This window comes from Saccopteryx bilineata, chromosome 4 (genome assembly GCF_036850765.1).
Source record: "Saccopteryx bilineata isolate mSacBil1 chromosome 4, mSacBil1_pri_phased_curated, whole genome shotgun sequence".
Classification (NCBI taxonomy): Eukaryota; Metazoa; Chordata; class Mammalia; order Chiroptera; family Emballonuridae; genus Saccopteryx; species Saccopteryx bilineata.
In genome coordinates, this window is record NC_089493.1 from 289,416,493 (window position 1) to 289,431,644 (window position 15,152).

General features: G+C 56.0%; 1 protein-coding gene and 1 long non-coding RNA gene across 2 annotated transcripts; one reads left to right on the forward strand and one right to left on the reverse strand.

Moving 5' to 3' along the window:
* Positions 1-4,759: 4,759 nt before the first annotated feature.
* Positions 4,760-7,129, reverse strand: METRN (meteorin, glial cell differentiation regulator; the record flags this gene model as incomplete). Its single annotated transcript, XM_066276843.1, is given in 7 exon segments — positions 4,760-4,801; positions 4,803-5,077; positions 5,170-5,229; positions 5,477-5,738; positions 6,427-6,682; positions 6,684-6,747; positions 7,009-7,129. Coding segments are annotated over 7 exon segments (1,080 nt in total), but the record flags the coding sequence as incomplete, so codon positions are not given.
* A 72-nt stretch (positions 7,130-7,201) lies between these two features.
* LOC136336574 (uncharacterized) lies at positions 7,202-14,476 on the forward strand. The gene is made up of 3 exons (XR_010731476.1): positions 7,202-7,381; positions 12,743-12,876; positions 13,453-14,476. It is a non-coding gene; the product is annotated as an uncharacterized lncRNA (long non-coding RNA).
* The last annotated feature ends 676 nt before the right edge of the window (positions 14,477-15,152 follow it).

Here is a 15,152-nt window from a genome sequence, read left to right on the forward strand (position 1 = left end):
CTCTAAAATTGGCCCTAGAAAAAGGAAAAACAATATTGGAACTCTAATAACTGTTGGTTCGATAAAAAGAGAGAACTCTGGCTTAGGCCAAATAACAAGCCATTCCTGCCAGAAATTCTTAATTCCACTATAGACATGCTTGAACTGTTGGTCTACTGATAAAATAATAACCTTTATGAAGGTATGGAAATGTTAATAAGGCCACAAAAAGCACCTACTTTTCTTGCACCTACTTTTCTTGCTTAATCTGCCCAAAAAATAATACAGGGAACACTGTACATATCACCCTCAGACATTTTAAATTGTCCAATGGGCCTGACCTATGGAGGTGCAGTGGATAGTGTTGACCTGAAACACTGAAGTCACCAGTTCGAAATCCTGGGCTTGCCTGGCCAAGGCACATATGGGAGTTGATGTTTCCTGCTCCTCCCCCCTTTTCTCTCTCTCTCCTCTTCCTCCTTCTGTTCTCTAAAATGAATAAATTTTTTAAAAAAAACTAATAGGCGGCCTGACCTGTGGTGGCGCAGTGGATAAAGCGTCGACCTGGAAATGCTGAGGTCGCCGGTTCAAAACCCTGGGCTTGCCTGGTCAAGGCACATATGGGAGTTGATGCTTCCTGCTCCTCCCCCTTCTCTCTCTCTGTCTCTCTCTCCTCTCCTCTCTCTCTCTCTCTCTCTCTCTCTCCTTTCTAAAATGAATAAATAAAATTAAAAAAAATTAAAAAAAAAATTAAAAAAAAAACAAAAAAAAAAACAACAACAACAAAAAAAAAAACTAATAGGCAAAATTTATGGACACCTTGGCCAAAAGTGTTGCCATCAGTCCTTTAAATCCCATATCCACCCACTTTGAAACTGAAACCCTCACTCTTTGAGACAGTCACACTGTGCCTGATTCATCTGGTCCCTACCTCTTTTGACCCACAGCTGATGAAGGGAGATATACTGCAATACTGCAAAAGTCGAATTATGTCCATTCAAAACAGCCATGTTTCAGTTTGCAGGAGCCACATCATCTGTTGCACATGGCTAAATTCTTCTGGAGAAGTAGAAACCCAAGTACACAAAATTTCGGGGACAAGCCTACTGGTTACAGAAAACTTCATCTGATTCTCCGTGGTCCTTTGACCGGTTTAAATGGTTAACTCAGGTTTGAGCTCCTACTTTAGAACGATTATACAAACTGGATTGTATCCTGCTCCTCATTTTGTTTTGTATAATTTTCAAACTTTGTGCCTGTTGCCTGTCAAGCTTCTGGAGAAACAATGCACTAAATAATGCTGGCTTATTCCCTTGAAATGACCTTTAATGCTTAGGACCCTGACAAGAGACTTTAGATGGGAATGCCTGAGCGGCCTTCCTTCTGCCCCTTTTTGTTACTCAAATGAGACCTCAACCACTTCCAATCTTTGTGCACTTTCCCTTCTGCATGGAAAACGACAACCAGGAAAGGTCTTCCCTGAAACAGAGGGGAAAACTACTCAGTGTGGAAAACTGATTATCGGTTAGTGATGCTTTCAGAGAAAGATCTTGATCAAAGGGGTAAATGTGCAAACAAATCAAGGAAACCTCATAAAATCGGAGTCAGGAAGCCTTGAAGGACAGCTTTCTGCACTCCTCATTGCACCTCGCAGACTCCAACAGAAGGAAGCCTGCCGCCTGGCCTGCGGTGGCGCGCTAGACCTGGAACACTGAGGTCGCCGGTTCAAAACCCTGGGCTTGCCCGGTCAAAGCACATTGATGCTTCCTGCTCCTCCACCCTTCTCTCTCTCTCTCTTCTCTAAAATGAATAAATAAAAATAAAAAAATTTTTTTAAAGGTTTAAAAAACAAAAAAAAGAAGCCTACCTCACTACTCCAGCAGGAGGAAGATCTTCTCCTCACCCAGCAACTGCCCAGCCAAGGCTTCTTGGGGTGAAAAGCCACCACCACCTGACCCTTGGCTCTCCTCTAGTGGACTTTCGCTTATAACTACCTCTCCCAACTTCCCTCTTTATCATATTTTCCTATAAAATAACGTTCCCCTTTGCTCTCCAGTCTTATCTGGGTTTTATCATTTTACCATAGTATGCAAGCCCCAAACTGCAATTCCTTGGCCACTCCCAAATAAACTCATTTTTGCTGGTAAAATGGCTATTTTATACTTAAGGTTGACATTGGGAACTGGACTCACTGGGGAGAACATCTAGGCCTGGCTACCCTGGGTCACAGTCAGGCCCTACATAGCTGTCTCAGGGAGACTGGTGAGGGGCTCTGCTGATCAGGGCACCCCAAAACCCAGACAAGCCAAGGAGCGGTTGCAGGGAGGACACCCTTTGGGCTCCTTCCCCCAGCTGAAGGTCGTTAACCCAAGGGGGCAGGAAACAGGATGTGCTGGAGTCTGCGGGAGAGGGGCAGGGAGGAGGGGCTGAGGCGAAGGAGACCCAGCAGACCCAAGACAGATGCCTCTCTGTGAGTGTGCTGGGAGGGGCCGGAGGAGGGGCCAGAGCTTCTGGTGGCTGGGAGCGGGCCGGGGGGAGGGGCCAGCGCTTCTGGTGGCTGGGAGGGGCCGGGGGAGGGGCCAGCGCTTCTGGTGGCTGGGAGGGGGCCGGGGGAGGGGCCAGCGCTTCTGGTGGCTGGGAGGGGCCGGGGGGAGGGGCCAGCGCTTCTGGTGGCTGGGAGGGGGCCGGGGGAGGGGCCAGCGCTTCTGGTGGCTGGCCCAATTATGATTGTCAGAGAAAACCCCAGGAGCTGAGACTGCTCTCTTTCTCCAGAAAATGTCAACAACGACAAAAACTGAGTTCCCAGCCAGACCTGCGGTGGCGCAGTGGATAAAGCTTCGATCTGGAACAGGGAGGTTGCTGGTTCGAAACCCTGGGCTTGCCTGGTCAAAGCACATATGGGAGTTGATGCTTCCTGCTCCTCCCCCCTTCTCTCTCTTCCCTCCCTAAAAAAAGGAACAAATTAAAAAAACAAAACAAACAAAAAAAACCCAGCCCTGAGCCGGTTGGCTCAGCGGTAGAGCATGGGCCTGGCGTGCAGGAGTCCCAGGTTCGATTCCCGGCCAGGGCACACAGGAGATGCGCCTATTTGCTTCTCCACCCCTCCCCCTCTCCTTCCTCTCTGTCTCTCTCTTCCCTTCCCGCAGCGAGGCTCCATTGGAGCAAAGATGGCCCGGGTGCTGGGGATGGCACTAGAATGGCTCTGGACGCAACAGAGCGATGCCCCAGAGGGGTAAAGCATCGCCCCCTGGTGGGCATGCCGGGTGGATCCCGGTCGGGCGCATGCGGCAGTCTTTCTGACTGCCTCCCCGTTTCCAGCTTCGGAAAAATGAAAAAAAAAAAATTGAGTTCTCAGAGGTGACCTGAAAAGCCTGGGGGTAGGAGAGACAAGTGTGGGGACAGAGCCACGGGTTAAGTGGCAGAGCCAGGACCTCCACTTCACCCCCCCTGGGTCCCAATGACCATGAATGCCAGGAACCGTCCGCACACAGCACTCAGCCTGGTTCCTCCGCCATCCGTGGCCCTGGTCTGGAGCCCCAGCAGGGATGCAGGCTGCTTCGGACACTAGGCCCACCCAAGATCCCAGCCTCCATCCCAGCACACAGAGCACCCAGTGTGCTTGTCAGTCCTGGGCCCCAGCTGCCACCAGTCCTGGAAGACAGATGGCCCTGAGCGGCAAGAAACTGGGATGCCCTGCTCCCAAGACCCGAGTCCTGGGAAGGAGGGCCAGCTCCTCCCGGCTCAGAGAATCCTGTCTCCTTGGGGCTGTTACTGTGCCCTCCCCAGAAGGGAAGGGTGTGCCCCGGCTCCGGGCTGGGGGAGCCTCCCACGGCACTTTCCTCTTTCCCTGCATCATCCTCGGTGCCTAGAGAGGAAGGGGTCCTGTGGGGGCCCTGAACAGCCTTGTCCCTTCCCCAGCCCCAGCTCCTGCCTGGAAGATGGCAGAACCCCTGGCCTCCACCAGCACCCTTCGCTCCCCCCCCAGCATGGAAGGCAGGGAAGGATGGGAGGCTGTTTCTAGAGTTCAGTCCTGGCATCTCCCCAGACTCGAGCTTTTCCTTCCCGGGTACTATGGGGTTGGGGCAAGCAGAATGAGCTCTTTCAGGGTTCAGAAGCCCGAGGGACCAGTGGCGGCAAATGACCCTGAGAGGCCCGACTGTGTGTACTCACCTACTGGAATCAGCAACAAGCAGGAGACCCCATGCTCCATGGACTCTGGACATCGGGATGTTCAAGCCAGGGCAGGATGGGGCCAGGATAACTCTGCCGGGTCCCAGCAAGCCAGAGGGAAGTCACTACCTGGCCAGACTACAACCCCTTTCCTCTCAGGCTGGGAGTGATGCTGGCCTTCCAGCCCCAAGGGACACAACCTGCCTTAGCTCTTAGGAGTTATGGCCCCTTTTCCACTCCCGCTCTGAGCCTTGGGAGCTCCTGACCTTGGGACAAGAGCAGCAGAGCTGAAGCTCACGTGGGTGGGTAGTCCCTGCATACACCCCCACCCCACAGCAGCCCCTCTCCAGGATATGGGCATGGGTCGCTGTCCCACTCACTTACTAGTTGGTGGGCTTAGACAAGCCACCACTGCCCTCAGTCCTGTCTCCCGCAGCGTAAAGTAGGCTAGGCTCAGGTACAGGGCATTCGACCTACATTGACTACTAATCAATGTTCTTATTGGTTATTGCTATTCCCTCAGAAGCAGTTGGTACTGTGATGCCCTTTGGAGGCCACCCTCTCCCATCCACCCTCCTCCTGCCCCCCCCCTGCCCTGCTGCCAGACCTCTCAGTCCAATGCCACCTCACAGGGGTAAAGGTGGGTGGCTTGGGGCAGCTGCATAGGCATGACTAAATTCCTGGAAGCAGGGTGCAAAGCCAAGCCAGGCCTCACCAAAACAGCTGTAGCCCATGAAGAGGAAGGTGCCAAGGCCAGGACGAACTTCACAGTGCAGCAGGGTGCGAATGGAAGCCTGTACCTGGCCCCCAGAGCCACCCACCTGGAACAGCAGCAGTGTCTGGCAGAGGGCACGGGCAGCTGCCACAGTGATTAACACATCCTGCAGCACTGTGTCGTGGGCAACCTCGTGGGTGGTCCCATGGGTCACTGCAGGGAGACACATTAGCTAGTGGCCGGCATGTAGGGGGTAGGCCCCAGGCTTCCCCCTCCCCTGCACTTGGTGGGGCAGAGACTCTCACCAAAGTTGCTACTGCACAAGGCCAAGAGGAACTTGGCATCACTACAGGGCCTGTAGGTACCTGGCATGCAGGAGAGATGGTGAGTGTAGGCCCTGCCCTCTCCTGGACCCCGTTTGCCTCCCCGTACCAGCCAGAGGCAGAAGAGAGAAGGCAAGTGAGCAGATACCCCCCCCCCCAGGCCAGTTGGGATCCCAGGGAGCACATGTGCACAAACTGCATTTGGGTGGTGCTTGCAGGCTCATATGTATACCGCACACACGTGCATAAACATGGGCTTGAGGGTTGTGCCCAGAACAAGAGGACTCACCCACCTGAAGCTCAGGATCCTGGTGCACACTCTGGCACAACAATCTTGCATATGTGGTAACCACTGTGGCCTCCCAGATCTGCCTCCAGGGCCCAAAGAGATGGGGGGGGGAGCAGCAGGAAGATAGAGTGGGCTCTGGAGTCTGGCCCCCAACCAGGAGGAAAAACCGACAGACCCCACCCACTATGGCAGGAGTCGGGAATCTATGGCTCGCGAGCCAGCTGTGGGTCTTTTGATGGCTGCATCTGGCTCGCAGACAAATCTTTAATAAAAAAAATAATAACATTAAAAATATAAAAACACTCTCATGTATTACAACCCATTCATTTCCTACCGCTCACGTTCATAGTTGCGGGTGGCTGGAGCCAATCACAGCTGTCCTCCAGACAACACCAAATTTTTATTAGATAATGCGTAAAGTACACGGGTCATTGTATGGCTCTCACGGAATTACATTTTAAAACATGTGGCGTTCATGGCTCTCGCAGCCAAAAAGGTTCCCGACCCCTGCACTATGGGGTCCAGTTCTAAGCTCCAGGACAGCAAACAACTGGGCCTGCTGCCTTGCGGAGAGTCAGGGCGTCTCCATGGTGACACGCTCACACTGGACTTTTCTTTTATTGGGCTGGGGGAGGGAGGTCACCGCCCCGCCAGGGAGTCCTGGATAGCTTTGGGTGGAGGTTTTCTCAACACCCCCTGCCCCCCCATACCTGGGTCATCCCCAGCCTCTTAAGGACCAGGCACCTGGGTTTCCCAGCCTGGCCTCCTCGTCCACCCATTCTGTCCCCTGCCAGCTTTCCCTAAGATGAGTCACGGGGATTGCCCACCCACCCTCTGGCCTGTCCTGGTGCTGCTACTCTGAAAAACTCTTTCTCTCCGTGCGGTGAGAACAGGCACTTCCCACCCCGCCTGGGCAGGGTGCGACTTCAGTGATTCCCACTGCTCCCTACCCAGACGGTGGGCCTGCGGCGGCTGAGATCGCAGTGCGGGGTGGTCTGCAGGAAGAGGGCGCGGCGCTCGCGGGGACCCCAGCGCGCGCATCGGCCCCGGGCCCGGCCTTCAGCCAGCAGCCGCTCCAAGGCGCCGCCCGTCCGCTCAGCGAAGACCTGGACGCCCGCGAAGGGCCGCGCCGGCCGCAGGTAGGCGATGCGGGGCCGCGCGCGCAAGTCGGAGCCGCCCAGGGTCGGGCGCTGCGCCCCGGCCGGGGATCCCGGCCTCCGCACAGGCCAGGGACAGCTGCCCCACGCTGCCGGGCTCCAGGGTCAGGCCGCGGGGGACAGACACGCGGGGCTGACGCGGGTTGTCCCGCGACCGCGCCGGGTGCCGCCCCTCCCATGCTGCCGCGCCCCGCAGCCGCACAGCTGCGTCCACTCTGTGGACAAGGAAACTGAGGCCTAGCGTCCTCTGCCTAGTGTCCGGAGGGAGGGCAGGGACACAGTGCCGGGGCGGAGCGCCCCTTCCCAAATGCAACATCCCGCAGGCCCCTCCTAGGGGAGAGCGCAGCCCCAGAGGACTGGCCGCGGGGTCGTACCTGCCTCTCCAACTGCAGCGGTCCGCCGAGACGCCGGCGCGGGCGGCCGCGGCCAAAAGGCAGCCGCAGAGTGCTCAGAGCACCGAAGGGGGCGACAGGACGCCGGGACAGGGCGGCGGGAGCTACCCGGGTCCCGCGCCTGAGCTGCAGGAGGCGGGCCGGCCGGGCTGCCAATCGCGGCGCGGTCCCGGGACTTTCGGCCAATCGCAGCGGCGTTCGCGGTGTAGAGGACACTCCCGCGACCACCGAGGCGCCTGGGAGGGGGTTCCGAGTTCTCCCTGCTCTGTGCTGCCCCTCGAGGTCCCCCCGTCCTCAGCCTTGTGCACGCGGCCCCGGTTGACCCGCAGTTCTTCGAGCCCTTGGCCAAGATGTGGGTAGGTTTGGTGCCCACTGAAACCTGGGGCGGGGGGGGGGGGACGCGGAGAAGTGCTCATCGCGAGTGGTCTTTTCCAAGATTGGGACCTGGGCTCTCAGCCTCCATCCTGCCCCAACCTGGGCCCAACCAACATCAGAAGGCTGCAGATAACCAAGGGAGAGCGGCCAGATGTTGGGTCTGCTGGCATCTGTTGCAGAAGCCCAGGGGCAGTCCTGCACTGCAGAATCAGACCTCAGGGGGTCCCGCCCGACATGGAACCCTGGGATGGAGTGGATTCTTCAAAATGAAATGAAAGGACTTGGTGCACAGAAATTTCCCACAGACAGGGGAGGGACTGGGGAATGGCTGGCCAGTGGGGACTGGAGAGATTCCAGGCCTGAGCAAAGGCCCTGAGGTGGGGGACAAGTGGACAGAGCTCTCAACAACCCTGGAAATCTCCGGGGTCAGCTAACAGGTCTTAGCCACAAAGCCAGAAGTCTAACTTCATACCCAGTCCCTTGGGATCACTGATATCTTTAGCAGGATCTTCGAGAACTAGTATAGATTCTCTGCCATCTGTGGGTGTGAGCCCTTTACCTCACTGTCCCTCAAACCAAGCCCTCTTGCTATCCCTGAGAGCATGGCTGACAGATGAGGCCAAATGGCCCAAGGGGAAGCAAAGGTTGGGGCAGCTGCCAGACTGAGCATACCACTGCCCTCACCCCTGCTCCCAGGGCCCTCCCAGGCCAAAGAAGGGCAAGACACCTACAGGGCTTAGGTGGTAGGGTGAGAACCACAGGCTATCACTTTTACAATAGCTGAGAGGTGGACACAACTCAAGTGTCCATCAACAGATAAATAGATAGTCAATATGTGACCCATCCATACAGAATACAATTTAGCCTTAAAAAGGAAAAAAATTCTGCCTGACCGGGCGGTGGCGCAGTGGATAGAGCATCCGACTGGGATGCAGAGGACCCAGGTTCGAGACCCTGAGGTTGCCAGCTTGAGCGTGGGCTCATCTGGTTTGAGCAAAGCTCACCAGCTTGGACCCAAGGTCACTGGCTCGAGCAAGGGGTTACTCGGTCTGCTGAAGGCCCGCAGTCAAGGCACATATGAGAAGGCAATCAATGAACAACTAGGGTGTAGCAATGCGCAACAAAAAACTGATGATTGGACTTCTCATCTCTCTGTTCCTGTCTGTCTGTCCCTGTTTATCCCTCTCACTGACTCTCTCTCTGTCTCTGTAAAAAAAAAAAAAAAAAAAAAAAAGGAAAGAAATTCTGACACATGTTATAATATGGATGAGCCTTGAGGACATTCTACTCAGTGAAATACTGTAAGCCAATTACAAAAGGACAAATACTGCCTGACCTGTGGTGGCGTAGAGGATAAAGCATCGACCTGCAAATGCTGAGGTCGCCGGTTTGAAACCCTGGGCTTGCCTGGTCAAGGCACATATGGGAGTTGATGCTTCCAGCTCCTCCCCACCTTCTCTCTCGGTCTCTCTCTCCTCTCTCTCTCTTCCTTTCTCTCTCCTCTCTAAAATGAATAAATTAAATAAAATAAAAACTAAAAAAAAAAAAACAAAAGGACAAATACTGATGATTATACTTCTGTGAGGCTTACTCATAGAGCTAAAGTAGAATGGTGGGTGCTGGAGCTGGGAGGAATTTGGGATGGGAAATTAGTGTTTAATGGGAACGGAGTTTTGGTTTGGGACGATGAAACATCCTGGAGATGGGTAGTGGTGATAGTTGCATGACAAAGTGAATGTACTCAAACAGTACTGAACTGTACACCTAAAAGTGGTTAAGATGGGCCCTGGCCGGTTGGCTCAGTGGTAGAGCATCGGCCTGGCGTGCGGGGGACCCGGGTTCGATTCCCGGCCAGGGCACATAGGAGAAGCGCCCATTTGCTTCTCCACCCCCCCCCTTCCTCTCTGTCTCTCTCTTCCCCTCCTGCAGCCAAGGCTCCATTGGAGCAAAGATGGCCCGGGCGCTGGGGATGGCTCCTTGGCCTCTGCCCCAGGCGCTAGAGTGGCTCTGGTCGCAGCAGAGCAACGTCCCGGAGGGGCAGAGCATCGCCTCCTGGTGGGCAGAGCGTCGCCCCTGGTGGGTGTGCCGGTGGATCTTGGTCGGGCGCATGCGGGAGTCTGTCTGACTGTCTCTCCTCGTTTCCAGCTTCAGAAAAACACACACACACACACACACACACACACACACACACAAAGTGGTTAAGATGGTTGTTTTATAGTATGTCTATTTTACCCAATTAAAAATAAAAAGGGACCTGACCTGGTGGTGGCGCAGTGGATAGAGCCTTGACCTGGGACTCTGAGGACCCAGGTTCGAAACCCTGAGGTCACCGGCTTGAGTGTGGGATCATAGACATGACCCCATGGTGACTGGCTTGAGCCCAAAGGTTGCTGGCTTGAAGCCCAAGGTCACTGGCTTGAGCAAGGGGTCACTGGCTCAGCTGGAGCCCTCCTCCCCATCAAGGCACGTATGAGAAAGCAAAGAACAACTCAAGTGCCACTGCAAGTTGATGTTTCTCATCTCTCTCCCTTCCTGTCTCTCTCTAAAAAAATTTTTTTTAATTAAAAAAATTTTTTTAAATAAAAAGGGATAGTTAGGGCCTGGGCTGGGTACTAGAAGGCAAAAGAGGCACTGTAGGAGGAAGGGAAAGAGCACAGGGTCAGCTGCTATAGCTGCCCTTGCCAAGGTGGTGGATCCACTAATGGCTGGTCACTAGAGCCTTGGCCCCCTCTGCCCAGGCTTCTAAAGTGGAGAGTGGGCTCCATGCGCCCTCTAGTGGCACTGTGGAGAAACAGCCTCAGACCCACCTCCAGCCCGCCTAAGGCCCCCAGCTCCTCACCCCAACCCTCCCCCCAGATATTGGGCGGGTGTCTGTGGATGCGAGGGAGGGGTTCCTGACAGGTGACTTGGTCCAGAAGGGGCACACATCTGCGCTTGAGCTGTCTCTTCACCAGGCCTCCCCTGCCCCAGCCCCAGCCCCAGCCTCTTCTTTGAGGGCCCCTGAAATGATGTCATTTAAAGGAGACCCCAGGGTGAGGGGGGGTGTTCAGGGGTAAATGGTGATACAGAGACTAGACTTGGGGTGGTGAACACAGTACAGTGTACAGATGATGTGTTGTATAATTGTGCACCTGAAATCTGTATGATTTTGTTAACCAGTGTCACCCCAATAAAGTCAGTAAAAAGGGGGGAAAAAGAAGACCTGACAGGGCTGCCTGTCCTCACAGCTCCTGGCCCCACCCAGGAAAACACCTGGGTGTTGTTAGCCATTGGAGGTCTGCTGCCTACAGGACAGGATGCCCGGAAGGCCATGTCTGGCTCCTGTTGCTGTGGGTGCAGGACCTGACACACGGCAGGTACCTAGTAAACACCCGGAGACTGAGTATGTGGCAAGGAGTGAATGAGTGAGCGAGTGAGTGAGTGCATGAACGGAGGGATGATATCTCCACCCTCAGGCAGATCCCTCAATGTCTGTGCTCAGTTTGAGGGCTCCTTCACATCTCCGAGGGCCTGACCCTCCAAAAAGGGCCTTTTCCCATTCCCACTCAAAACCTAGGTCCTAGCAAGGGGCTGGAGCCAATGTTGGGACAAGGAGTAGTGTCTGAGGTGAGCTGAGCCCTGCCCTGCACAATGCGTGGAACAGGTAGCACTGACCTCCGGCAGGGAAGGCAACCCCACGGGTTGAAGGGCACCTGCCAGGAAGCCTGCAGTGCTGGGGGCACAAGCAAGGAGCAAGGCACAGCCTGGCATGGCCAGGGGCCTGGCAGAGCAGCACAGAAGCCAGAGAAGGGTGCCCAAGTCCGGAACAGGCCAAGGGCTCCAAGGCCAGGATTGCGCTAAGGGCAACCCCCTGAACCAGGAAGTTGGCCAGTGGGAGGCAGGCAGCCAGCCAGCCCCAAGCCCATCAGCCAGAGGAGAGTTTGGACAGTGAACAGAACCCCCATGGAAATGGTAAGAAAGCCCAGAGAGAGAGGCCAAGCCTCCCACTTGTCCAAGAGCTCCCGCCTGGGCTCCCACTCTTGCAAAGGCAGGGCAGAGAGAGAGATGTGGGCTGAGCGAAGGCCAGCTTCACCCATGTCACTGAGAGCCTGTGGCACTCAGATGTCTGCAGTCAGGACCGCTCGCACTCCTGAGTGGGGCTGGGGGCCAGGGACAGCAGGCACAGTTCCACAGCTGAGGGCCAGGGGGTGTCTGGAGCCCGCCAGAACCTGTACCACTCAGTGATGTTCTCTGATGGTACTGTGAGCACAGACCTGGATCACACTTGCCCAGCCTGACTTAGGGCACCCTAGGGTGCTGAAATGACCAGCTCCACCCCAGAAACCCCGTCAGGGAGATGGTCATATCTGCCAAGTCTTCCGGGCAGCCTGTGCTGGCTCTGGTTCCCCTCGCCTGCACCCCACTCTCCTACCCCCACCCCAGGCAGTATCTAGACTTGCCACCTATGAGCCTGCCCCTGGAGATATGGGGCAGGTTTCCTGTAGCCAGGATATTTTCCTCACTTTGACAAGAAACACACACACACACATGCACACACACGCACGCACATGCACACATGCACACACACCTTGCATCTTCTCCAGGAGCCAAAAATGCAATTGCAGGCTGATTTGCAGCTGAGCTAAAAATAACTGCCAGACTCCAGCCAAGACTGAGAAAATATCCCATTGCTAGGAGACAACTGTTACCAGGAGACTGCCATTGCTAGGCGACAGGGTTGCCTTGGTGACAGCTAGACTCTGAGTCATCCTCAGCCCTGGCGGCTCCACCCCACTGCCTGGTAGGTGGGGCCTGGGTCCCAGGAGGAGGGAACGCAGGGAGCAGAAGCTAGAAGATAGCAGAGAGACACATCACTTGTGGTTGTCCACCCACGGCCACCACGGCTAGCCCAGACTGAGACGTTCTCATTCCTGTAGGCATCCATTCTGGCTGCCGAGTGTTGAGTGTGTTTGGCTAAACACATTGTGGCCTGCCCAAACCCCAAGGGCCCCTCCCCAGGCACTGTCAGAGCCCCTCAGGTGGGGCTGAGGTAGTGATGGGCAGTGTGCATCTCATGACTCCATAGCAGGAGGTTTCAGGGCCAGTCTAATCACTACTGGGCATGAGGGTCACCCCACCTGTGCTGCACTAGGACCTTCAGGGCACGACCTGGGGCCTGCTGAGGGAGGGAGTATTTGGACCTAGGCTGGTGCTCGAGGGCACACATACCACTCCAGAGCCTTCCAAGGAAAGAGGCCTGATGACCTCTTGTGAGGAGCCTCAGGGTGTTTCAAAACCACAAGCGGTGACCCCATTATGGGCGTCCTCATTCCCTGATGTGACAGTGCCTCCCTCTCTCATAGCCCCAAGGTCTCAGGACAGGATGTGCCAACGGCCTTCACTTCTCACTCCCTGGGACTCCAGAGCTGGAATTCCCCAGCAGCCTGAACTGAGGAGAGTCCGTGTCCAGGCATGGAAACAAGGGATGGTGCTCCAGGTGAGTTGATGCTCTAGGGGAGGGACCGCGTACCTTCTTGGCCCAGGAGGAAGGAGAGTGTGGCAGAAGCTCCAGAATAAGGGACAAGGTTGGGGGTTGGTGGCCTGTGGGCTTTGTAGGCTGCAGAACAGAGTCCTGGGAAGATGGGGACCATATCTGCACTGTTTTTTTGTTTTATATATATTTTTTAATTTATTCATTTTTAGAGAAGAGAGAGAGAGAGAGAGAAGGGGGGGAGGAGCAGGAAGCATCAACTCCCATATGTGCCTTGACCGGGCAGGCCCAGGGTTTTTTACCGACAACCTCAGCATTCCAGGTCGACGCTTTATCCACTGCGCCACCACAGGTCAGGCCATATCTGCACTCTGAAGTGACCCCTCTGCATCACAGGGAGAATAGGTGGAGGACAGCAGGGTTAGAGCAGTGAGGAGGTAGCTGCCATCAGCCACGGAGGAGAGAGGCACTTGGCACAGAGAGGAGGGCACAGGTGGAGAGGCAAGCTGCCCACGGGTGTTCGGGAGGCAGGCCTCCCACAGCAGTATTTCATATCTCTCTGAATAACTGCTCTTTGCTCAGGTTCTTCCAAGGAAGGCAAGCTTCTCAGGCCCCTTTGAGGGCACAGCTCGCTCTCTGCAAGAAGCCCTGACACCTCCTCAGGAACAAGAACCCCAGCCCCAGGCACGAGATGAAGCTCTGCCTGCCCATCAGGACTATATCCACACTGGGGTCCATGCCAGCCTGAGCCTGTGCACACGGGGTGGAGGCTGAGCTGGAAGACCAGCTTGCCAGCCTCGCATGCCAGAGGTGGCTGGACAGGTTGCACAAAACTCTAGTCACCCCAAATGTCTTCACACATCCCATCGTGCCTGCCCATGCCAAGCCTCCTCCTGATTCACGTCAGCCCAGAGGCAAGGCTGATTCTTCAGTCTCTGCCACACCAGGGAGCTGCCTTCACCCAAGCCAGTGTCCCACACACTGAAAGAACAGCACCCCCCCCCAGACCAGCCAGGGTCCCGCCAGCCTGGCTCCCCCCTGCCGCTCCCATCCTCACTGGACCCTGCTTCTGGTCATAATGCTGCAAACACCAAGTACCAACTGGCTCCATTTCTGTGAAGACACTCTCAGGGAGCCTCCCTCAGCCCAGACGTGAAGAGCCTACTCTGCTCTCCCCACTCGTGGTCCCCCCACTGTCGCTGCTCCTAGGAGTCCGCAGGATGAGTACTGTTAGCCTCTGTCCTCCTCTCTGAGCCTGCTGGGAGGCCTGGTATCTCTAGTGGTCCAGACAGCCCTCCACAGCCACCTGCCACATCCCGCTTCCTCTACCCTCTCTCCCAGTCTGGTCCCCACAAAATAGCTGCCACCCCAACCTCCCATCTGCTACAGAGGGAACTTGCCAGGCTCCTTAAGGCCACAGGACCTTTGCACACCGGTTCCTGCACCACTCACCATCTCACCCTTGGGGTGTCCGCTCAAGTGCCACGTCCTCAGGAGCCTTACCACCCCACCTGGGAGGCGTCACTATCACTGGCCCTCTTCAACACTCATTGCACTGAAAATGATCACTTTTTAAAAATTGCTTCGAGAGAGAAAGACGGAGACAGAGAGAACTATCGACTTCTTGTTCCACTTTTTTATTCATTCATTGGTTGATTCTTGTATGTGCCCTGACCTGGAATCAAACCCGCAGCCCTGGCAGTTGGGAAAACTAAGCAACCTGGCCAAGGCCAAAGTCTCAGAAATGATCTTTTGGTCATTTGTTTCTCAGCTCTGCGCGTGTGTATGTCTACCACTGACGGGGGTTCCTGGGTCTGACACCCAGCAGGTGCTTGGAGGATGTGAGGGCCTTGAAGGGCGACTGAGCGCCCGCTCCGCAGGAGGTGCAGGAAGGGTTAGGGTTAGGGTTAGGGTCCAACCGTCATTGGCCCCGCAGGTGGCATCCTGGGGTTAGGACGAACGGGGCCGGCCGAGTCCCACGGGACCAACCGCGCAACCTGGACCAACCGCCCGCGCCAAAGGGTCGAGTCTTCTGTGCACGCAGGATCTGGGGTCCCCACTGCTCTGGGCAGGCAGGGCTAGCTGCACGCCAGCTCTCCGGCCCCGCGCCCTGCCCTCCCCTCGCCTCCCTCCCTCTCGTGCCCTCCTCTTGCCCTTCCCTCCTGTCCCCGCGCAGCCGCGCGCCGACGTTTGTTATTGTGAGGGCGCCCGCGGCGAAGGTGGGGGCAGGGTGCGGGCCGGAACTGGCGCGTGCCCGTGGGCGCTCCCGCGGGAGCGCGCTA